Genomic DNA, 24,958 nt, shown 5'->3' with positions numbered 1-24,958 from the left:
TTACATACAGTATGCCTTGTAGCTTTTTTCTTTTTGCCTGTACTCAAGATGGCGGCGACGGAGCGGCCGTCACGTGACGCAGGCGCCGTTTCCCGGATGTTGGTCTGTTGTCGGCGGCGGTTGTCGGGAGAGCGGTTGATGGGTCGTCTGGGACGGGAGTATCGCGGGACATGGACTGGAAGCAGGCGCTGAAGAGCCGCTTGGCCGCCAGCAATGACCGTGAGTGCGCGCGCAGGGATTTGTAGCGGTGAGGCGGGAGGAGGAGGACAAGGACAACTGTCAGCGCCTTCCTTCTTCCCTCACGGACGGGCGGCGGAATGGCCAACTGACCGTTGGAGGCGGTTGCTGGCCTTTGGCGCTTCCGCCACCGAACCGCCGTCCCTTCCGCGCAGCCCTTTCAGGGAAGTCTTTTAGGAGTTTCCAGTCCCCACCCTGAAAGGATTTTCTCCCCTCGTTAGCGGTGCCCCTGAGTGAACAGAAATAGCTACGTTCTCTGCCTTTGGCGGTTTTCTGACTCTCTTATTTCACCTTATTACTCTCCTTATAATTCATTTTTTCCCCTGCCGTACCTCTGTCGTAACCCTCATTCAAGGAGGTCAGGCCACCTTCCATGGGTTTCTCTCATTCTTCACAGCAAGCTTCTTCTTGTTTTGGACCCAGTATTACATATTGGGGATTAAGATTGTGACAGGACGTCATTGATGGGGGCTTGACTCCGTCTTCAAATCCAACATGGTTCTAGAGTGGCTCTTAGATAGCTGCTACTGTATTATGTCGAAACAAAATAAAAAACTTCCTTCCAGTAGCACCTTAGAGACCAACTAAGTTTGTTATTGGTATGAGCTTTCGTGTGCATTCTGATGCACACGAAATCTCAAACCAATAACAAACTTAGTTGGTCTCTAAGGTGCTACTGGAAGGAAGTTTTTTATTTTGTTTCAACTACGGCAGACCAACACGGCTACCTACCTGTAACTGTATTATGTGACATTGATAAATAACTGCAGTTACCTATGACACCCATACAGTCATCACTTTCCCTCCAATGATGAGGAATTATAATGTGACATTATAGGCCAGAAGTGGCAAGCCTTAAGGCCACACCTGACATACAAAGCTTTCTGTGGTCCACCAGCCCTCTGCCAAAATCAGGCAACAAAAATGTGTGCCTTTTCCTCCTGTCTATTGCTTTCCTTTCAAAGGCATCTCTTCTCGTTCTGATGTGGTGCCATTGCTAAAATGTCTTAACACTGAGGAAACAAGATGGGGAGGAATCCCCAGCCTTGCTCCTCTGTTGATCAGCTGAAGGGTGGGGTGTATGGAGTGGCGTAGCGTGGGGGGTGCAGGGGGGGCCGGCCACACCGGGCGCAACATCTGGGGGTTAGGGTTAGGGGGCGCAAATCCACGGGTTAGGGGGCGCAAATTACTTTCCTTGCCCCGGGTGCTGACAACCCACGCTACGCCACTGGGTGTATGTCTGAATGTGTTTGCCCACCTGAAGGGTGAGGTGTATGTCTTAATGTGTTTGCCCCAGCTCTCTGAGGATGTGGTCTCTATGTGCAGTGAGTGTGTGCATACAAACATTGTCTGAGGCAGTATGCTGGGAATCACAAGTGGGAGAGTACTATTGCCTCTTGTTCTGCTTGTAGGCTTCCTATAGACTTCTGATTGGCCACTGTGAGAAGAGGATGAGATAGGTATTTTGACTATTCTTGCATTCTTAGTGAGTGTGCATTTTGCAATGCCCATCACTGTCACATAGCTCTCAGAAGGTCAGTCAACCCTTTGGGCAGCCCTCTGGCCAAATAAGGTTCTAAACCACAGAGCCTAGGGCTTGCCGATTGGAAGGTCGGCAGTTCGAATCCCTGCGACAGGGTGAGCTCCCATTGTTTGGTCCCAAATCCTGCCCACCTAGCAGTTCAAAAGCACGTCAAGTGCAAGTAGATAAATAGGGAAGGTAAACAGCGTTTCCGTGCGCTGCTCTGGTTTGCCAGAAGCGGCTTAGTCATGCTGGCCATATGACCCGGAAGCTGTCTGTAGACAAACACCAGCTCCCTAGAGAGCGAGATGAGCACGCAACCCCAGAGTCATCTGCAACTGGACCTAAAGGTCAGGGGTACCTTTATCTTTACCCCTGTTACAAGCATTTGTATTGTCTTTACCAAAAGTAGTTGCTTACGCCATTACATTGTCTTGGGCCCTATGTTTAGACTAGCTTACCAGGCTGTGTGAGATATACAGTACTCTTTGAATCAGAACGGAAAGCCTTTCAGAGGATTGTTTGGGTGAAGCAGATTAATAACTTTTTTGAGAACTTTAGAATTCCATGTCCCCAGGGAAAGTACTTTCCTAGTCCATCTCAATCTGGTAGATCCAGTGAATGGTACCCATAGCTGATATTTTCTTCCATGTAATGGCTTTGATTACATGACCATTAGGGATTGTCACACTTGAGTGCTTTCCTATTCTATATTTACTTATTTATGTTAGATGATTTATTGTATCATATATTGTAAAAAAAAATGAACTAATCTACAACAAAATGTATTTTTGCTGTTTCCTAAAATGGATGGTAGAATCATAAAATTTAGAGTTGACAGAATGGGTCATGTAGGCCAATCCCCTGCAATGCATGGTACATGAGGCTAGGATTTTCCTTTTGTTTCTGAAAACTTTTGCCCCGCCTTTGAGGCTGCCAAGGCAGATCCCCAGTTAAAACACAAATAAAATAAAAAAGAGGGAGGAGATAAAAACAGACACAACAGTGACAGGGGAAGAGCATTGAGTCAATTAAAAAACTACAGTGCCACATCAGGAGATTAAAGAACTCCAAACACATTAAAAGCATACCCACCCAAAAGTCAGAAGAGAAAGGACCAGCCAAACCTCTTTCAGGAGGGAATTTCATAATCTGCTGCAGCTGCAAAGCCCTACTCTTGTGTCCCCTCCAACTGCACCTCCAAAGGTGGCAGAATACAGAACCAAGCAACCTCAAAAGTTGATCACCATTTGCAAGCAGGGCACCAGGCACATTTGTGAGCACCTCAAAAAGTGGGTGCCATTTTTTGTGCCTGGCTGACACTCAAGGTTTACTGAAATGTATGTGCTTTGAAGCCTCAAAGTATATGTTAAGGACAGACAAAACGTTAAGGAGTTTAACAATAAAGAGTAGAGTATTTTGAAAACTGAAGTACAATACCAGTATTTTTATTGTAAACACCAAATTAAACATGTATTAACAATTTCTTCTAAAAATGTGATATTAACAGTGTGTCACTTATGTGAATTGTGTATTAGTTCATGCTTATCAAAATAATAAATAAAAAGTGTTGCCGACCCCCCTGACTAGACATTCTGTTTTGGCGCCCACAACCCAGGTTCCAGAAGCCATTTGGCTCCTAGCTTTTCTATCCCAGTTTCTAACACTGATTCATTGTGCTATCTCAGCTCCCTTTTAAGAGGCTAGAAAAGGCCTTCAGTGTTCCTCTCCCTATGGGGCTGTGATTGCATTTCTCTATGTTAAATGGCTAAGAGAGGTTACTACTAAAATGCATAAAATATTATGCAAGATTGACACTGGAATTCTAAAATTGACGAGGGACTGAACTACATGTGGACACAATTTATGGAAAAACCCATTTATAAATTGCTCTGAGAGGAGGAAAATAGCTCTGAGAGGAGATTCTTAACTTCCCCTTCCACTGGCTAAACCACTCACCATGACATGTTTTTTTCTACCTGTAGAGTTACAAATATGTGTGTGTCTCAAAGCATCCATCAGACTTCTGTTACAAGTAAATAGAAATAATATGTTGTTCTGCCCTAAAACCTGCAACCCTTCTCAATCTGTTAGCACAGCTGTTGTGATGTAGTAGAACATTCTAACAGCTCTGGGAAAGAGCTCAACAATAGCTTTTTAATAATTACTAAAGCTTATATGGACAAAGTGAAAAGTCACTCTGGGAGGCAAAGCTTTCATGGGAACTGTTGTATGCTCTTAGCAGGAAGGGATTTTGCAGCCAACGTTGCTTTGGAGACTGAGAGAATATTGGGCAGAGAAGCCAGAGTGTTTGCTTGTGTGTGTGTTTCAAACAGGTATGTGAGATTTGACAAATCATTTGGCTGCAAGTCTCTGGCATAATTATACAAAAGCAGAAATAAATATTTTGCATATGGAAGTACATTTTGCTATGAAATGTAATGCATCCCATATTACATTAACTAGCTAAAAGGAGTGATCAAGAGCTGAAGGATGAAGAGATGGAGCTGTTTACAAAATACTACCTGGAATGGAAAGGAGGGAGGAAAAATGCCAGTACATCCTATATGAGCATACCACGATTTTATTATAGGGTAAGTATGGTTTTCATTTGCTCTCCAGTTTAAAAGGGGGAAAGTGTTAACCTTTGTTCTGTGGAATCAATTTACTAGTTTCATATTACCAAAGGGAATTAAGCACACACATTAATTGGTTCCTTTCACTACAAAGTCCATTGACATAAATAGCCTAGATAATCAAGGAGAGGAATCCTACTCTATTTTGTTTTGCACAAAAGGGTTGTTTAAAACAGATTTCCATAACTAAGATTTTCTGTGGTTGACTCATAGATTCTACTCCAAATAATTAATTCTTACACACACACAACACACACACACACTTCTTCCATCTGAGTAATCTCAGAGCAGTTTGCAAAAAAAATAAAAAATCAGTAAGGTAGAATAATATTAAAACATGAAACCACTGTAAAATTCTATCTGCTGTAGCCAGCAATGTGTCCTATTCAGAGGTGGAAATTAGTAACCATCAAATGCCTAGGTAAGCTTATAGGTCTCAAGCAGGTATCAAAAGCTCATCAGAGTCAGTGCCTGCCTTATTTCAAAAGGGATCAAGTTCCATAGAGCAGGCACCATTACAGAAACGGAACCCCCTCTGTTTGCTGCATATCATGGCTTAACTAACAGCAGTACCACCAGTAGAGCTCCCACCCCACCCCCAGTGGTATTGGCAAACAAGCAGGTATACATGGCAGCCAATGTTATTTTAGCTATCCAGACCCATTCTGAATAATACTGCATTCTTAGTAGACAGAGATAATGCATTACAGTTTTTGTCTATGTATACCGTGTCTGGATGGGGGGTGGGATACGAATCCTCTACTACTTGTCCAAGTGAATTCGCTGATGAGTGCAGCTGCTTCTTACAGGTTTGTGGTGTAAAGAGGGCCTGTTAAAAGTTTCACCAGTAAGCTTTAACCATTTTGCATTATGTGTTCAACAGGGTGGATTGATTAAAATACGTGATTTAAAGTGGCCTTTTAAATCAGTGTAATTTAAATAAGCAATAAAAGGCCACTTTAAATCATTAATTTAAATCAAGTTTCCCACCTGTACTACTTCAGATATTTCCAGAATAAATGTGCAATTATGACCACTAAATCATGTTAATGTTCAACCAAATAGAATATTATTTACACTGCTGTGTCATTCTTATAATCAGACCTTTTGTCACTGTATATGTTTTGCATGCTATTTTTTTCTTACTGAAAGTGGGAACATAGAATCATAGAATTGTAGGAAGGGATCTCAAGGGATCTAGTCCAATCCCCTGCAGTGCAGGAATCTCAACTAACGCATCCATGACACATGACCATCTGACATCTGCATAAAAATGTCCAATGGTGGTGAGTCCACCACAGGTTTCCAATTTTCCCTTAGAAGGTCTTTCTTACAAACAATACTCAGGAGAGTTTGTGAAGTTAACACTGCAATTCTATGTATATCTGCTGAGAAGAAAGTCTGATTGAGTTTCTATGGTGCTCACTCTCAGGGAAATACTGTAGGTGTAGGACTGTAACCTGGCACTGTTGATGAGGGAGGCTTCATCATCAGATCTCCATCCCCAGTGCTGAGGCGCACCCTGTGACATCAGATCCATGCTATGGTCCCAGGAACATCCTCCCAGAGTCCATAAACTTGCAGCTTAACTCTAGAACTAGGATTATTTAAGAGAAACTTAGTATTTACTATTGTTTGTTATTATTATTATCATCATCATCATCATCTTTATCTTTATACCCCAGCTTTTTCCCTGATGGGGCTCAAGGAAGCTTCTAGATAAAATTAAGAACCATTGAAAACGGAAAAAACAATCATTAGAAGCAATTAAACATTGATATAATAAACATTGATATAATTTCACATATATAAAATCTGTTAAAACCATGCCAGTAATTACAATAAAAACAGCATGGCACCAGCCCTTTCATTAAAAGCAGTCAGTTCCCAAAAGCCTATTGGAACAAGCAAGTCTTCACCTGTTAGCGGAAGGACAATGGGGAGGGAGCACAAGTGTATTTCAAAGATTGCAATGTTGCTCTGTTGTGCAAATGTCTGCACCTCTTTTTCTTCAATTGAATGCTGTTGAACATCTATTCAGACAGATTGGTATGCTGGAAGCATCTGTCCTGAGTGGCAGGGTCTTGTCTCATGTTACATTTTTGGACAGTTTATCTTGTGGTTTCTTGTCTCATGCTTCTTGGTACATCAAGTGTGGGGAAAGAAGCCTACCTTGGTGTAGGGGGAAACCCTGTTCTTGTATTTGAGGAAGACTGAGAGATTTGTTACCCCAAATTCTTGGGTTTTGTAAAACCCTGTCCAAAACATTCATGTGCTAACCATTCTCTTGGGGATTCCGCCCTCTGTTCATTGCATCTAGCATGGCAAGTACTTGGGAGATTCCTCTTCTCCTCTGCTGTCCCTTCTTTTGGAAGTGACTTTGCAGCACAGAGCTGTTTGAGACCTGCAGGCACAGACACACAGTGCAGATCTCTGCCTGGACTCAGTCTGCAGAGACCACTTTGCCTTTTTTCTCCAGGAACCATTCCCAACTGTTATGGAGGGAGAACTGCAAGGCAAATCCAAATCATCTGGTCGGGCCCCTCGTGGCCCCACCTGGACAGATGAGGAGACCAGAGTCCTATTGGGTCACTGGAATACCTTGCTGGTCCAGCGCCGGGTTCAGAACATGCCCACCAACAGTGATTTGTATGCTGTCCTAGCCAAGAAGATGGCTGAGGAGGGATTCCTACGCACGCGAATCCAGTGCAACAACCGGATCCGAGATCTTCGCAAAGCATATCGCAAGGCAAAGGATGCTATGGGCAAGGCAGAGGCCGCGCCAGTTCGCTGTCGCTTCTTCAGGGAACTGGATGAGATATGTGGAGGAGAAACAGAAACTGGCCCCTCTTCAGTGAGTCAGGCTATGAGACTCCAGCCCTCCACTACCACAGTTCAACCAGGGCCTTCCTGGCAACCTATACCAGAAACTTCCTGGAAGGTAGAAGAGGACTCTGAGCTGGAAGCAACCTTTGAAGGACTCAGTGATGCCACACAGCCCCTCCAGGAGGTGCTGAAGATTAAGGTGGAATCTGAACTTGAAGAGGTTGCTTCCTTTCAGCTGCCCCTGCAGCCTGTTTCTTCATCTTCCTCCAGCACAGTGGCAACTGCATCTGCCTTGGAGGAAGAACTACCATCCGCTTTCCAAGAACCAGACACCCTAATGCCTGCCAGGTCAGCTTCTGCTCAGGCTCCACAGCTATTGCCAACCAGTTGCAATTCAGAACAGAGGTTAAAAGCAGGAGTCCAGGACAAAGTACTCATAGGTGAGTCTTTTTAATCATTTGTCCACATTTCTCTCTGAAGGAATACCTACTGCTGTAATTAAGCTTCTATTTCTCTTTGCTTCAGGCTTTTAATCTAACAATGTATGGAAAGAGAGGAGGGTTCATCATGTTATTATATTTGGTGATGGCTAGAGTTGTCTTTGAAATTCCTCCTCAGCTCTTCCACGTAGTTAATTTCACTTCCATAGTAAAGTGTCCTCAAATTGGTCATGTCCTTAACCTAATTTCTGCTGACAGGCCCAAGGTTTTACTGGATGAAGCTTCTGCTTCTATTTCTAAAGGAATCCTTTATCATGGATTGAAGAAGGTGGTTACAAAATTCACCTGCACACTGAACTTTTGTTTCAACTCTCACTGAAACTATTTTGGCTTGCAAACATGAAATCATAGTGGGATATTCTGTTGCCATCAATCAACCTATTGTTGTTACCAGAGAAGGGGTCCCAATTACAAAGACTGGCTAGACATATTACCAATGACATTACCACTAAAAGCATTCCTTTTTCTGACCTCTTATTTGCTAACCATAAATATAAATTATCTTGCTAACATACCCAGTTGGAGGTAGTGACGTGATAGCAGAAAGTTCCCTCTCCTTGAACTCCTTCCCTCCTAATTTGTGTTTTGTTTACAGTAACTGTGTTCATGTACTCTTACTCTTGCTTCTTCATCATTTGTGTGTGTTTGTTTGTTTTCTTTCCCCCAAAAAACAGGGAGACCAACAGGTGACCCAGAGGCAGCACTCAGGCCACCAGTGCCAGCCATGGACAGGGTGGCACAGATGAGGGCTAGAAGACGCCGGGCCAGGGAGGAAACCATAGACCGCCTGCTGGAGGAGATAAGAGCTGGAAGGGAGGCCATGGACACAACATTCCGACTGTTCCTTGAACAGCAGCGCTCATTTCAGAACAGCCTCATTCGGGAGATGCGACTGGCAAGGCGAGAACAGCGTCAGGCTGCTGAAGCTGAGCTCCGGGCTCGCCAGGAAGAGTGGCAACAGCAGAGGACTCAACGGATCCTGGACACAAACAGAACTGATGCCGAGATAATTCGATTCCGCCAAGAGCTCAATCTCCTTAGACACAATTTTATAGATTTCTTTTCAGCAGCAAGATCTTTCCCCACAGAAACCACTCCTGTGCCTGCCCAGGGGGAGAGTCCTGGCCCTTCTCGATCACACCAGGAAGGCTACACACCCAGAGCAACTGAAGTGCAAGCATCTCTTCCAGGCCCATGGGTGCTCGGTGTGCCTTCAAGGGGGAGGAGAGGGAGACCAAAGAGACGTGGTGGTGCTACCAGGAAGCAGGTCCACAGAGAGTAATCACCATGTGACTGAGCTAGTGCTTTTGATGGTCTGCTCATGGAACTGGTGCTATTCAACATTCTGTCTACCTCTTTTATTTCTGCACTGACTGTCAACCTCTTTGGTTTCTTCAACTTTTTAAAATGTACTTGAATACACTCAGTGTTACGGCTTGCATTGCTTTTTGTCTTTATGTAGCAATGGTCATTTTTATTGTATGCTTTCCAGTGATTCTGTAATTTTCTTCTTTACCTTCAGTTTCTGCAATAAATTCTTTATTCACAGTAAATTTTGTCATATACTTTAATGTCAGGTGACAGTGCACATAAATCTGATAGGTGGGCCTTACAAATGTGAGTAGAGGTTTGAATCTGGTTTGCAGTTAGGCTCAGATTATTGATGGGAAGGGGTGAATGTGCACATTCAGCTACACACAAGGCATTCTACAATTCATTTAAATTTGCCCCATTATTTGAACTGTGCAATAGCAAATACATAGTATTCTTGATCAAAAATCTTCATAAATATGATCAGCTTTTTATTACTACATAAAAGCTGGTAAAATTGACTAAAATCCTAAATCCAAAGATCCTTGCAGTTAGATTACTGCAATGCATTATACGTGGGGCTCTGAAGACGGTTTGGAAACCTCAGCTAGTACAGAATTCAATGGTCAGGTTGCTCACCGGGGCCGGAAGGGCTGAGCATATAAAACCAATTCTGACCTGACTGCACTGACTGCCAATTAGTTTCCAGGTCCAATGTAAAATGCTGCTTTTGACCTATAAAGCCTTAAATGGCTCAGGACTGCAATACCTCAAGGACTGCTGCTCACCATATGAACCAACCCAGATGCTGCAAACTTAATCTTAGGCCCTTTTTTGTGGACCCCTGCATGAGAAGTCTCAAGAATGACCTCCTGTTTGTGGAATGCTGTTCCCAGGGAAGCTCACCTGGTACCATTTGTATATCTTTAGGCAGCAGGCAAAAACTTTCCTCTATAACCAGGCCTTTGCTCTTTAATTATCCTTGGCCCCTTCTGCCTCGGTATGCTGGAGCAACTCAGCCGGAGGGAGGTCCATCTCCTACTGTATAATGGGTGCACAAGGTGGGATAAATTTTTTTAACATAAAGTGACTTCCATACTGTATTTTCAAAGGTGCAGGGGCGACAGGCTTCTGAACAGTGGTTGCCCTGCCCTTGTCAAATCAGATGGACTAACTGGGGCTCCTTAGAATAATCTCCCCTGATCTGATGACCTCCCATTGTAGTTGGACTACAACTTCTATCAGCCCCAGCCAGCATGGACCAGTGATCTGACTCCGAATAAGGCTGTTTCTTACAATCTTATGTGGCAGAACTGTGCCTTCTATTACAGAGGTTTCTTCAGAGGATGGTGGAATGGGAAGGAGACACACACCTGACCTTCTGGCAAGAGAAGAACCTCTTTTCATTGTTGCCTCTTAGGCACTGCCTGCTACAAGCTGCATTGGTTATGGAGTGGAGATGGGCTAGTTCAGGAAATCAGATTTACCCTGTCCATTTTGACACATCTGCTTTTCAAAAGAAGAGAAAACAAACCGACAAAGTGACTTCGTGCAATAATTCCTGTAGCACGGATGTAATCAGTTTTGAGCTATACATTGTAGTTTTGTGTTTTCAAAAGGATGTGAAAAGGACTGATTCTATTTTGCAGGCTTGCTTCATTTTGTTGTGGTGGACCTTGCATATTGTTGTCAAGCTTTAATACTCAGAGATTTTTAACTTGTAGAATCATGTGTTTATATAAAAGCTATATTAGGCACATATTAGACTTGGGAGTTTGAATTCACTGTTGCTATGCCATCATGCAGACAATTTAAAAATAGTTGGGACAGCTGACATACACATCAATCTACTGTTTTTCTTTGCCTCCTTTGCATATTGAAGAAAAGTTGTCTAATTTCTGTTGTGGCCACAAACCATGTTTGCATGCAATTTTTACTGTAATTGCCCAGCCTGGGTTCTGGTCAGTAGAGTTGTACCACACTACAAATAACATTCATTTCTTTCTTTCTTTAGTTGCCAGCAGAAGATGAAATTTTATTACAGAAACTAAGAGAAGAATCCAGAGCAGTCTTTTTGCAGAGAAAAAGCAGAGAACTACTAGATAATGAAGAACTGCAAGTAAGGGGGGGGGAATGTGTTTCTTAATCTCAGGTAAACAATTCTTGATCATTTTGTCTTGCAATAGTTCCCTAACTTTTTGCCTCCATCCCCTTTTTAAGAATTTGTGGTTTCTGCTGGACAAACATCAGACATCACCCATGATGGGAGATGAAGCAATGATCAACTATGAAAGCTTCCTGAAAGTTGGTGAGAAAGCTGGATCCAAGTGCAAGTAAGGCACCTATATTTTCAGGACTTACGCTAGTCTGCCCTTAGCTTAAGAGTTCTGGATTGTCTTGGTCAACATTCAAATTGCAGGTTGTTACGACTTAATTTTTATTTCTCCCTATGTGTGCTTCTTTAAATTTGTAGGCAGCTCTTTAGAAGAGCTGTTAGAACACACGGGAACTTAGGAAGCTGCCTTATACCAAGCTCATTGGTCCATCTAGCTAAATATTGTCTACACTGACTGGCACAGTGACCCTTCAGGATTTCAGAGAGGGTTCTCTCCTCATGGCCTACAGACCAATTCAGCTATGGGGAGCAGTTATAAGAGCCGGGGGTGGCAGTGGCTGATGACTAGTGAGCCTGACAGTAGAAATCTATGGACTGGACCAGTTCAATAGTAGTGCTGATACTGGTGGTGGTGGGCAAATAGTACCTCAGGAATGAGTTAAGCCTTTGTACATCCCTGATTGCTCATATTCTACCTCACGGTAAAATTCACGTAGTTCTGCAAAAATATATTGTTGGCTGTCAGAAGGAAGTTCTGATAAAAACATCATTTGAGCAGCTGTAAAGTGGTTGGAGGGGAAGTACCATTATAGGTAGCAAAAGAAGTTGTTTTTTGCTGTGACCTTGTATGCAGTAGGGCAGCAGAGTGCTTTTATGTGTTTGGCAGAAGCATCCTGATAGTGAGTATAGGACAGCAATCGTTGGCATAATTGTGGCTTCTTACCAGAACTGAGGTGAAAGCTTAAGCTGGTCAAATAGCAAGCAGATGATGTGAGAGAGGTATCGAAGAGGATACATTTTGTCAAGACTTAATGCTTGCAGAGCTTATTATAATATTTATTCAGGATATAGCACCTTCTGAGGGGCTCTTAACAATGTGGGCGTTCAATCCACAACCTCAAACCCAATTTGAAGGTGGTTTTCAATACTTCCCAGTGCAGCAGTGGTAACTGCAAATCCAGCCACATGGAAAGCCATACCTGTGGAATAGCTTCATGCTTGGTTCATTAGATTTTTCACCACACTGTTGTTGCTTTTACTTGTAGTTGTTTGCATGGTGAACATTTCTGGAACTGTGTGGGAAGTTGCTTTCCATAAGGATCTGCCTTCTGTTTCTAGGTGTAAATCAGGCCTAATCAGGTGTGAATGGGGCGGGGGCGGGGGGGGGTGCTGCTGAGCTTGGTTGCTGCAAGTTCATGTACTGTAATTCATGTACTGGAACTTATGTCAGATTAGCATTCAAACTAGGATGTGGCTCTGAGACATTGCTTAGGCTTTTGGTTAATTATTACTATTTGGATCAGGAATGAAAAGCAGTAATGAATTGCACCAACTAGGTTTTTTCCAGAACTGCTGTTCAGTGTAGATGGAATCTGTGAGCTTCTTAAGTGGGTTGGTTTCCTGTTTGTGTCCCATGTTTCCATGATACACCCAAGGTATATCATGGTACTCTCCCTTCCAAAGACCCACACCCACACATACATCAGAGTCCCACAACATAATTATCAGGGAAATGTCTAAATTATGAAACTGACTGAACCTATGGAAGACTTATAGTGGCTCTGCAGAGCTTCAAAATTGTTGTTTTTTATATTTCACAGGCAGTTCTTCACAGCTAAAGTCTTTGCTAAGTTACTTCACAACGATCCCTATGGAAGGATATCTATCATGCAGTTTTTCAATTATGTGATGAGGAAAGGTGGGTCTTTTTCTGTTTTGAACGTATTGTCATATTTTGTTTCACTTTGCTCTTGGCTTTCTTTGCCTCAAAACAGATTCTGTCATGTATCTGTATCTGTTTTACAGTGTGGCTATACCAAACGAGAATAGGTCTCAGTTTATACGACGTGGCTGGACAAGGTTACCTCAGGGAATCGGTAAGTGATGCATGTTCAATATGTCACCTGCATAAACTGAAGTGCTTTTTTGTGTCTTGAATTGTGGGAATGTTTTTGGTGTTTACATACAGTTACGTATGCAAACTAGAATGTTTCAGGTAAGCAATATTCTCCTTTAGTTGTTTCTTTCATGCAGTAGTCTTTTTCTGCTTAACACAGTTGGCATATTAAGTACCTGATGTTCAATGAGTCTATCTGATGTTCAGTTCCAAAGAATCACAGCTCAAGGTTTATCTTAATTGCTCTGTATTAGATAGGAGAATATTATTTGACAAAGCTTTGGTAACTAACCTGCATCTTGTATTGTGTTATGTTTGTGGCAGTGAAGCCTCTCAGCATTCACAAGCATCAGGAAGGAAGGGTATGTGGCATGAAGGGTGGCTAGAGAGTCAGGTTCTTCTGGAGTGTTCACTAGTGTTTGCTTGTTGCATCCTTACAGCACCTGTAGGAAGCAGCCGGAGACAAATGGTCCATTCCAGACCACTGTAAAGTACAGCATAAGCATGAACAGCTGCAGCTCAAATCATGGTGACACCTATACCTAGGGCTGCCATACGTCCGGAATTTCCCAGACACATGGGATTCGTCAGTCGGAAGTGTTGATTTTTTGGCGAATTTCTTGAAAAGTAGCTCAAAAACTTCATTTAAAAAACAGATTTTGTAAAAAAAAATGAGCTCTACAACTCTGAAAGAAAAAAGCCTTTATGCCAGATTTTCACTTTCTGAAATATGGCAAGCCTACCTATGCCATAATCAGATATGTTCTTGTTTCATTTCCCAGGATTTAGAAAATTATATTCTGGAACTCATCCCCACATTACCACAGTTGGATGGTTTAGAGAAATCCTTTTACTCATTCTATGTCTGCACCGCAGTCAGGAAATTCTTCTTCTTTTTAGATCCTCTCCGAACAGGTAAGTTCGGTAATTTACTTTGCTCCCCCCCCCCTTTTTTTTTTTTTGGTCTTGATAATTAGATTTTAGTTCTACCTTCGTTCTACCATCATTGGCCAGGTTTGGATGTCTATCTCCTTCCATTTACTGCACCTGTTGGGCTCTGAGGGAACTGCAGACCAGGAGCAGTGAAAGCAGAGCAGGGACCAGGACCCTGGGCAGGTGGGCAGGCAACACCTGCTGACCAGCTAGGTGTGCTGGGGCAGCTCTATAAAGCCTGCCTGCCCTGGGGGCAAGACCAGACTCTGCTTGTAGCTGCAGTTGCTTGTAGCTGCATCCATCTGCTCCCATCTGCTGGACTTACTGAAGTTAGGTAGACATTCAGTATTTTTCACTATGTACATCCAGAGGGGAGCAGAATGATTCCCTGCCCCCCTGCCACATATTGCAGTAAAACTGGGGCAAGTCTTGACCTAAAAGGCAGCATATGAATAATGTTTTAGCAAGCAAAGGGAAATTGACAAAAAATACAAGAGAATACAATACATGGACAGAGTACTTTTTCTTTCTTATTAAAAGTATATATTCATCTGAAATAATACTTACTTGGTCAATTAGTTACAGATAGGTAGCCGTGTTGGTCTGCCATAGTCAAAACAAAAAAAAATTTTTTCTTTCCAGTAGCACCTTAAAGACCAACTAAGTTAGTTCTTGGTATGAGCTTTCGTGTGCATGCACACTTCGTCAGATACCTTCGTCAGGTATCTGACGAAGTGTGCATGCACACGAAAGCTCATACCAAGAACTAACTTAGTTGGTCTTTAAGGTGCTACTGGAAAGAAAAAAAATTTTTTTGTTTTGGTCAATTAGTAAAATTATTAAATACAATTCTCTCCGTGTTGGCTCTTCTAGACTATATGAAATGCTAATGACGAATGTTTTATTTAAAATTATTTTAAAATAACATTTGTTTTTCTCTTATAATTTTGATTGACTTGAAGGTTTCCAAATATTAAAACCGTTTCCTCTCATTCAGTCGCCTTTGTCATGCTAAGTGGAAACTTTCTTGATGAAGCCCCTGAATATTCCAGTCATTAAGTAATAAGTGATTTTGAGGGGATTAATTTGTTTTTGTTTTTTCTTCCAGGGAAGATAAAAATACAGGATATTTTAGCCTGCAGTTTCCTTGATGACCTATTAGAGGTAGAGATTTACATTTATATTTACATTTCCTGTTGTGTTTCCTCATTATACTTGGTGAATGCTTACTCAATATTTTCATATTCATTCAGTTACGGGATGAAGAACTTTCTAAAGAAAGTCAAGAAACCAATTGGTTTTCTGCTCCTTCTGCATTGAGGGTTTATGGTATGTACAAGAATTTGCATCATATTGTCATATCCTCACAAAGCAGCATGTCCCGCAAACATTTTTTATATTCCTTTTTTTTTCTTTTCTTTTGTTCTGGCTATAATTTTACATAGTACAAATAAGAGCCCTTTTGCCATACCACTTTGGAATTGTAGCTAGGTGTCAAGACACTGTAGTTTGTATATGCACTTCTTCCATGAGAGCATGTCATAACGGCAGGGATCGAGGAAGCAAGATGGCGATTGCCATGGCCGCGCGGAGCTCCTGAGGATAGCCAGCACTAACTGTGCTGCCTGGCTAGTCTCTGTGCTGCCAACACCGCCACGATCGGGGAAGGGAGACTAGGGGTGCCCAATGCGACAACCAGGGAAGCTGCACGGAGCCCCCTGCCCCATGGCCTCAACCCCGCCAGGACCGGGAGCACCCCATTGGTGGCCCAGTGGAACTCTGAGGCCCAGAGGCCTCCAAAGCCAAACAGAAAACACAAAGCAAAAAGGAGTCCCCCACCAGATGGACAGTAGCTTGCTGCCACCACCACCACCAAGAGAAAGAGGTAGAAGGGTACCGGAAAGACCAGAGAGGGCTCGAGGAATTGTGCAGCCTAGCCCAGGCCTGACCCTGAGCCTACCACACCAGTGGCTGGCACAAAAAGAGCAGGCTGGGTCGGAGTGAAACAATATAAACTGAAAGCTTTTGCAGATGACTTAGTTTTGACATTACAGGAGCCAGAACCCAGTACAAAAAGAGTTTTAGAACTTATTCATGAGTTTGGTCGGGTTGCAGGATTTAAGTTGAACAAACAAAAGACTAAGGTTTTGGCCAAAAACTTGACATCTACAGAAACAGAGGGGTTTCAGAGAGAAACAGAATTAAATGTGGTTAAAAAGGTGAAATACCTAGGGATCTATTTGTCTTCCAAAAATTTGAACTTATTTAAAGACAATTATGAAAAATGTTGGTCGGAAATTAAGAAGGACTTAGAAATTTGGTCAAGATTGAAACTTTCCTTGTTGGGTCGAATAGCAGCTATAAAGATGAATGTATTGCCGAAAATGTTATTTTTGTTTCAGACCCTACAGATCGTGGACAGAGTGGAATGTTTTGGAAAATGGCAGAAGGATATATCTGGGTTTGTCTGGCAGGGCAAAAAGCCTCGAATAAAGTTTAAAATACTAACTGACTCGAAAGAAAGAGGAGGGTTTGCCCTGCCGGACTTGAGGTTATATTATGAATCTGCAGCCTTCTGCTGGTTGAAAGATTGGTTTTTGTTAGAAAACACTGATGTCCTGGATCTGGAAGGGTTTGATAATGCTTTTGGTTGGCATGCATATCTATGGTACGACAAGGTTAAGGTTCATAAACTGTTCAAAAATCATATTGTCAGAAAATCAATTTTTGCAGTCTGGATGAAATATAAGGACTTATTAGAGAGTAAAACCCCGAGGTGGCTATCACCAGTGGAGGCCAAGGCTCGAAAAAGACCCAATATGGAGGCCTATTGGCCGAAATATTGGGAAATAATCGAAAAAATTGGAGACAACTGGAAACTGCAGAGTAAGGATAAACTAAAAAATAAGGTGCGAGATTGGTTACACTATGCTCAAATTCAAGAGGTTTTTAAATTGGATAAAAAAGTTGGTTTCCAAGTGGAAAAATCGAAATTGGAGACAGAATTGTTAGAACCAAAAACTAAGGTATTATCGAGAATGTACAACTTACTGCTTAAGTGGAATACACAGGATGAGACAGTTAAATCTGCCATGATAAAATGGGCACAGGATGTCGGACATAACATTATGTTTGAAGACTGGGAAAGGTTATGGAACAACGGGATAAAATTCACGGCATGTAGTGCCCTGAAAGAAAATATTATGAAAATGTTATACCGGTGGTACATGACCCCAGTCAAGCTAGCTAAGATATATCACCTGTCTGATAACAAATGTTGGAAATGTAAGGAGGCAGAAGGGACATTTTTTCATCTCTGGTGGACCTGCCCAAAAGTGAAGGCCTTCTGGGAAATGATTTACAATGAACTGAAAAAGGTATTTAAGTATACCTTTCCCAAGAAACCAGAGGCCTTCCTGCTGGGCATGGTAGACCAGAAAGTGTCAAAGAAAGATAGAACTTTGTTTATGTATGCTACCACAGCAGCAAGAATACTCATCGCAAAGAATCGGAAGACACAAGATTTACCCACGTTGGAGGAATGGCAGACGCAGTTGATGGACTATATGGAACTAGCTGAAATGACCGGCAGAATCCGAGATTTGGATGAAGAATCAGTCGAGGCGGATTGGAAAAAATTTAAAGACTATTTGCAAAAATACTATAAGCTGTATGAACTTTAAGACAGTGCATGTTTTTGGAAAGGTTACGCTTTAGCAAATATGATTAAGCAAATGGTAAAATTAATGACAAATGAGAAAAGAAGTCAATGTGAATCAAACATTTTATGTTTATTTTAAAAGGTAACAAAGTTAAGATACAATATACTGAATATGGGTACATAATAATGGAAAGTTCCAACAAGGTTTGAAATAAGGTAACAAATTGCTGATATTGCTACTACAAAGAACGCAGATCTGGAAGGTGTGGGGAAGTCCAATGGTTTTCTTTTTTGTTAAAAAAATCAAAAATTGTTTCTTGTATTTGGGTTTTTCTGTATTGTATTGAATTGTCAAAATTATGAAAAGAAACGTAATAAAAATTATTTAAAAAAAAAAAAAAAAAAAAAAAAACAAAAAGAGCAGGCTGGGGCCCAGGGGGGAACTGTGTGCCGGAGACCACCCCAGGAAAAAACAAACGCATCACAGGCCCTCCCCTGAAGAGGAAGAAGAAGAAGAAGAATTCTATTATTTTATATATTTTTTAATTTTTTAAAAAATTAATTTTTTTAAAAGAACTGTATTGGCGTCCATGCAGGAGGCCTGAACTATTGAAGGCCACTCCCTGGGAACCCCAAGGAGTCCCTAGTGCAGGATGACAGTGCTTTTATTGATTATTGGATTGCCTGCAGTGATCTTAGTAGTTTTTATTAGCTATTTAGTATGATTAAGTATTTAGCATATATTTATTCCTGTCTCGTGTAAACCAGGGGTGGGAAGCATAAAGGCTGTGGGCCATAACTAGTGCTTCATGGATGTACAGTTCTATGCTGCCACCGTGTGGTAAGTTGCTCATAAGCGGCACATTTGAGATTCTAGAAAAAAGCAAGATTGACTCATGGGCCTTGACTCACCCCCTTCTTTTCCCCCCTCCCTGCAGGACAGTACTTAAATCTTGACAAAGACCACAATGGGATGCTTAGCAAGGAGGAGCTATCTCGATATGGAACAGGGACTCTGACCAACGTATTTTTGGACCGTGTCTTCCAAGAGTGCCTGACCTATGATGGAGAAATGGTACTTTTCTCATAGATGCGTGATAGAAGAAATATCTTGCATTTCTTGTAAAGGCAAGGTTGTGGTGTTTGGGTTTGGTTTTTTTTTTTTTTTAAAAAAAAAGTTGGAACTCCTCCACTTTTTGAAGCCTATAACATTATATGCATGCTAACAAAATAGAATGAAGGCAAAATTCTCATGTGAATGGCAGCTAAAAACTCACACACAGCAAATTCATAACTTAGCAGCTAGCTGAATAAGAAATCTCATTGTGATAGGGAGGACAGTGGGCTCTTATTTACCTCCTAATGCCAAAAGCAAGAACAGCAAGTAACTTATAAGTTGAAACTAACAAACAGCCTTGGAAGCACAAACATACAGCCACTAATATAGAATTCACATTTATAAGACCTTGCCCTCCTTGTCAATCAGCAAAGTGGCCATTGTTTACCTCCCTAAGTTAAAAATACAATTAGGTTATTGTTTAGAAAGCTGCTGCTGAGTTTTGAATAAAATTGCTCATTTTGGGGGGAGATAATTCTTACAAGTACATGCAGAACTGGAATTGGGTAACTGAATTGGTGGTAAAAATAGAACAACGGGAAAACATAGCTTTTGTTTCTGTACCCAATTTACAACAGGAGACCTGTGTTGTCAATAAGATATGCTGCAGCATGTTACTTCTAGTAAAATGTATAGAATTTAGGACACTAGGCCGTATGATACATTTCAACAAATGATTGACCAGCAAATTATTAACTGGCTAAATATTATTTAATTGCCTAACACATGAATTCAGCTTTAGTTGAACTAGAACAATGGTTGGCCATTAGAAGACTGTGATAGGCTGTTGTTCAAATGTTCATGGTTCATTTAGTTCAGACTAAGGGACAACTTCACGAGTAGTTCTGATAGAAATCTATGGGTATGTTGCCTATCCAATAAAAAAGCATGTATTTTCTGCACACCCTTTTTTTCTCAGCAGCCATTTTCTGAGTCATGCTGTCTTTCAATGAAAACTAACTGCTCCCCTGCAAGGAAATAGCCACCAATTATGTTCTGCTTGCAAAATCAATTTAGAAAGTGGACTATAATAAACATGATTGCATCTGCTTTTAGGACTATAAGACGTACCTGGACTTTGTACTTGCATTAGAAAACAGAAAGGAACCTGCAGCTCTGCAGTATATTTTCAAGCTGCTTGATATAGAGAACAAAGGATACCTGAATGTCTTTTCCCTTAATTATTTCTTTAGGGTAAGTCCCTTTTTGTAGAGGTAGGTCATTTTTTTGTACATGTGCTGTTACAGCCTTTGTGCCTCTACCTAGAGATCAGCAGGCAATTGCTTTAAACTACCAGTGTTTGAGGTGAGGTTTTTGTCAACTTTAAAGAAATATATAAATGTTTAAAACTTCACATTAAGAAAGGGAAATAATTCAGAATGGCTTTTCAAAGCACATCTTACATAAAGAAAATACACCACTGTGATTTTAATTAAATACCAGGTTTTGCTTTTTCTGTACAACTCTTCTTTTTAAGGTAATAGTCTTTGATGACCTCTAATGGCTAACTTCTATGGGATGTTAATATATTCTGTCTACCAGTAATAATGGATAAGCTGTGGTTCCTATATAATCAGAGGGCAGCTTTCATACAATAGCCTGCATGTTTTAGCAGGCTCTTTCTAAACTTACATTTTCTCATTGACTGGAACTCACTCAGATGATCCTGTTATAAAAACACACCTTTATGAACTAACTGTGACTATACTATTTCCAGCAAATAAGTACTTCTTAGAGGATCACTGAATCAGCAGTCTCACAGATCTGCTGATGCTAATATTAAGTCTTAGGATGTTACACCACTAGGGATACAATTTTAGCTTCCGCATGATCTAGTAGAAATGTTTGTTAAATTTAAATCTCCTTTTTACGGGCGCTAAAATGGCTTTCAGGTTTAATCCTTTTTTTTGTAGGGCATGTCCTTTTGTGAATTTTAAAGATAAAATAGTGACTCCACTGTCATCCCACACAAGTATATATTTCATTCAGATTAAAGCAATCAGAGCAATTCAGTCTTGTTTGTAAAAGCTAACCCCCTTAATATTGATCACCTCCAATTCTGTGCCTACTCAACCAAAGTATTTTGCTGCTAATGACTCAGGAGTAGGATAATTCAACTAAAGGTTTAGAGAAAAAAAATCTGGAACACTTTCAAAGCTTTTACAATAAATGCTCTGCAGGTTTAAAATACATCCAGAGCTGTGTTCTTTTAGCAGCATGAAACAGATTAATTCTTCTATAACAAACATCAATTGGCCCTTCATCTTTCAATTATTTCTTCTTCCAGTATACACTTTATAGTTAGTCTCAAAGTTTGAGGCTAAAAGCCTATTTTAACAATAGGCCTGCTGCTTGCTTCAGTTCTAATACTTTTCTTCAAAGTGGGCTAGAAGTTGGGAATTGTTGCACATAGATTGGTCAGCGCTTTCTGCTTTGATAGATCTGCAGAGAAAAGGACAGATTTCAGTCCCTGCCCACGCTTCACGCAAGGGGAATGAACATAGGCAGCATACCTCGCCAAACAGATGATAAAGGACAAGATTCTTAGCTCAGTGGAAGCATATACTTTGAATGTTTAAGATCTCTGGTTCAATCCCAGCACTTGCCATCAAAGGATATTTGGTAGCAGGAACTGAACAAGACCTCTACCTGAGACCCTGGAATACTTCTACCATTCTGGGGAGACAGGGCTAAATTATATGTATGAATTAGCACATAGTAGAGTTATTTATCCATGTAACACAGCATATTCACTCTCTTGGATTTGAAAACATGCTGTCTTGTTTTCTGAACCTATGTTACACCTCTTTGTGCTTTTGCCATAGGCTATTCAAGAACAGATGAAAATTCATGGGCAAGAACCAGTTTCTTTTCAAGATGTCAAGGTTGTATGAGAATATAAATTTTGTCTTTCAAAATTTATTTGTATGCAGTAGTATGAGAAAGACCTGACTTTCTGAAATGAGAGAGAGTATATGTTTATATGTACTAGGGGCAGTATTGTGGTAGAATGTTGATTCCATAGTTAATGTCTTAATAGTATTGAATTCGGTAGAATATATTTTTGAATGTTTTTGGAAAAAACAGTAATATTCTATATATCTAGCCTATAGGCAAATAGAACCTTCAGGGAGATCATTCTGCGGTATAAAGTAACAGGCCTAGAAGGCCTCTTGCCTAAAAAATGTTGACAGGCCAATATTTCACATATTATCCATGTAATGTTAATTGGGGTTTTTTAGAGGATACTTTCATTTTGCTACTTTGATTTCTGAATCCATCTTGAAAGTTGAATGGGAGAACTGACACATGCCTCATTCTCATCACCTAATGAATGAGGCTATAAATAGCAGCACTAGTGGATGAAACAATAGCTAGTGCCCCCAAAACTCATAGCAGTCACTAAAGGGTAAAACCTCTACATGTAGCTGCTTAACCAGAACTCTTTTGTCATGCCACCATAGATCCTTTTGGTATTTGCAGGCAAATAGCTTGCCACCTTGGACAGTTTAAAGCAGCATGCAATTGGTGGCTGTATTGTGTGTGTTACGTTGTGCCAGTTGGAAAACATGAATTGATTTGTGAGGCAAGCTTTTTACTGCAAGTAGGTAAGGAAGTCTTATCATGGTGTCAGCAAAAATTACCTGTCCTATGCAGGACCTACTGTTGAAAAAGATCAACAGCTGTCACATGGAGCAATTAAATATAGCTGTACATCTGCCCTTAGGTTAGTGCAGGGGTCAGCAAACTAAGGTCCGTGGACTGATTCAGCCCACCAGGCTCGTTAATCCGGCCCGCGAAACTTGTGGACCCTGCCGCCCGCTCGGTCAGCCCCTGCGCTAAACCAGCACGGCGCGGAGGCCTCACTGCGTGGGGACTGACTTCCACAACGCTGGTGCGGCTGCCAATCAGACGCTGGAAGCTCTGGCCAATCCAAAGCCGCGGACGCCTCTGGGCGGGCAGCAACGCTGGTGCGGCTTCGGGTTGGCCACAGGAAGCTCCTGCAGCCAATCCAAAGCTGTGGACGCCTCTGGGCAACGCCCCTTCCCTCCCGCTTAGGCGGCCGCATATAGTCAAGAGCTGAGTGGGAGGAAGTGGTGGCGGGGGCATGGGCTCTGCACCCCGCGGACCCCTGGCTGAGGCAGAGGACGACGACGCCACTGCTGAAGACAAGGCGGCATGAGTGGCAGCGGGGGGGGGGTCCTTTCAGGAGGGGGGTCCAGCCCCTCACGAGGTTCTGAGGGACAGTGGATCGGCCCCCTCCTGAAAAAGTTTGCTGACCCTGGGTTAGTGTATACAGATTCTAAATTTAATCTAGGTCACTGCCATCCCCTCCAAAATGCATTTACGGGATCTGATGACCACTGCTCCTTATGCTGGCTGCTAAGACAAAACAGGTCTCATTCTTATCCGCTCAGTAATTAACTCAAACAATGTGGGAGCAGCACTGCAATAAAACTTTACTAGAGGAATTAACTGTGACTGTATTTTGAAAGCAAGTATAAACACATCAGTTTACACTCCTTTTCAGCCAGGATGTGCTTTACTACTAGAACTGAACACCAAAGCATGAGGGGAAAGTGAAATTATTTTGATTTAAAAAAAAAAGTCCTGGTACTGGTGCACAAACATTTTTATCCTATTCGACTTCCATTAAAGAAACTGTTAATTTTTGGTTGCTTTTTCTAGGATGAAATCTTTGACATGGTGAAGCCCAAGGATCCTTACAAAATCTCTCTTCAGGACTTAATCAACAGTAGTCAAGGCGACACTGTCACTAGCATTTTAATTGATCTTAATGGCTTCTGGACCTATGAGAACAGAGAGGTTCTTGTAGCAAGTGACAATGACAACACAACAGATCTTGATGATACATGATTTAACAGGAATAGACTGTATCCATGGAGATCTGCCCAACTGATACAGTGACCATTTAAAGCTGAATAATGTATTCATTACCCAAATAAATGAAGCTTCCATGTAGCTCCAGATGGACAAGTTTTGTATAAGGCTTGTGAGATGGATCTTCTCTGAAGCAAAAAAGGAAAAGAGTACTGCTGTTTGTTGAAAATGTAATTAAACGTTTACAGACTTTTCTGGTAAATTAAGTTTATTGAAATTATTCCTAAATCTACAAGCCACCTTCCAGTTTAGACAAATTATACCTGTTGGTATAATTTGGTCTTGAATACTCTTTTTGGTTTTGTACTGGGTGCATTGGCATTGCAAAAACAAATCATGTGCAAGAAAGAAACAAATCTCTGGGTCATTTATATCTGAAATATCAGATATGTAGAACTGTAGTTACAAATGTGCAGCTCAATTCTTTTAAAACTACTATGGAAGTAAATACCTGTCAAATGGATAATAGTGAAGCCTCCCTCTAAAACAGCATCACAAACCTTGATCTACTATAACAAACAGTTAGTGTAAATGCTCATGATGGTGTTAATTGTTCTAAGTGTTGCAAGTGCACAAATACAGGGCTTAAAAAGTCATGGGTGTGTCTCAAAACATGTGACTATCCTGTCAAAACATACCTCTGATGTCTTAATTGCATGCAGCCCTCCAAGGCCTTATCCAGGAGTAACTTCTGTGGAACTTACTTCTAAGTAGACACAGGATTATAGGCTTAGTAGGGTAAATGTATAGGCTTACTAGAATCCCAGGACCTACCACTGGGTATTTTAATGGCACCTGTGCCTGCTGCATTCATTGCAAAGGTTTACTAGTCCTATAATAACAACTCTGAACCCAACTGATTTAAAATTATATTAAATATAAAATTTAATGCATTTACAAGAAAAAGTACCCACTTTCATACCATTTGCATATACTGAAAGAAATAGTAAAGGTAAGGCACAATGATAGAAGAACCTCATGACAATAAGCCCTTCCTATTATATAAAGCAATAACATTTTTGGCGAAAATTATACAGCTGGGCACTCAAAAGGCTTAATAATTTACTGTGATGCCCTGAAT

At 41.3% G+C, this 24,958-nt stretch overlaps 1 protein-coding gene across 2 annotated transcripts; it reads left to right on the top strand.

Moving 5' to 3' along the window:
- Positions 1-91: 91 nt before the first annotated feature.
- Positions 92-24,079, top strand: PPP2R3C (protein phosphatase 2 regulatory subunit B''gamma). Of its 2 annotated transcripts, XM_083615678.1 has the most exons (13): positions 92-219; positions 4,226-4,353; positions 11,047-11,151; positions 11,253-11,365; positions 12,969-13,066; positions 13,174-13,244; positions 14,047-14,179; positions 15,306-15,361; positions 15,451-15,526; positions 18,797-18,933; positions 20,032-20,169; positions 21,801-21,860; positions 23,665-24,079. In XM_083615678.1, the coding sequence occupies exons 1-13, from the start codon at positions 171-173 to the stop codon at positions 23,851-23,853; spliced, it is 1,353 nt and encodes a 450-aa protein (XP_083471804.1). In that variant the 5' UTR covers positions 92-170; the 3' UTR covers positions 23,854-24,079. The 2 variants fall into 2 exon arrangements, with proteins under 2 accessions (XP_083471804.1, XP_083471803.1); XM_083615677.1 differs by lacking the exons at positions 11,047-11,151; positions 11,253-11,365; positions 12,969-13,066; ... (6 more) ...; positions 21,801-21,860; positions 23,665-24,079 and adding exons at positions 6,875-7,661; positions 8,396-9,274.
- The last annotated feature ends 879 nt before the right edge of the window (positions 24,080-24,958 follow it).

This window comes from Podarcis filfolensis (assembly GCF_964270895.1).
Source record: "Podarcis filfolensis genome assembly, chromosome: 1".
Classification (NCBI taxonomy): Eukaryota; Metazoa; Chordata; class Lepidosauria; order Squamata; family Lacertidae; genus Podarcis; species Podarcis filfolensis.
The sequence above is the reverse complement of the archived record's forward strand: the minus strand, read 5'-3'. Positions and strand labels throughout refer to the sequence as shown.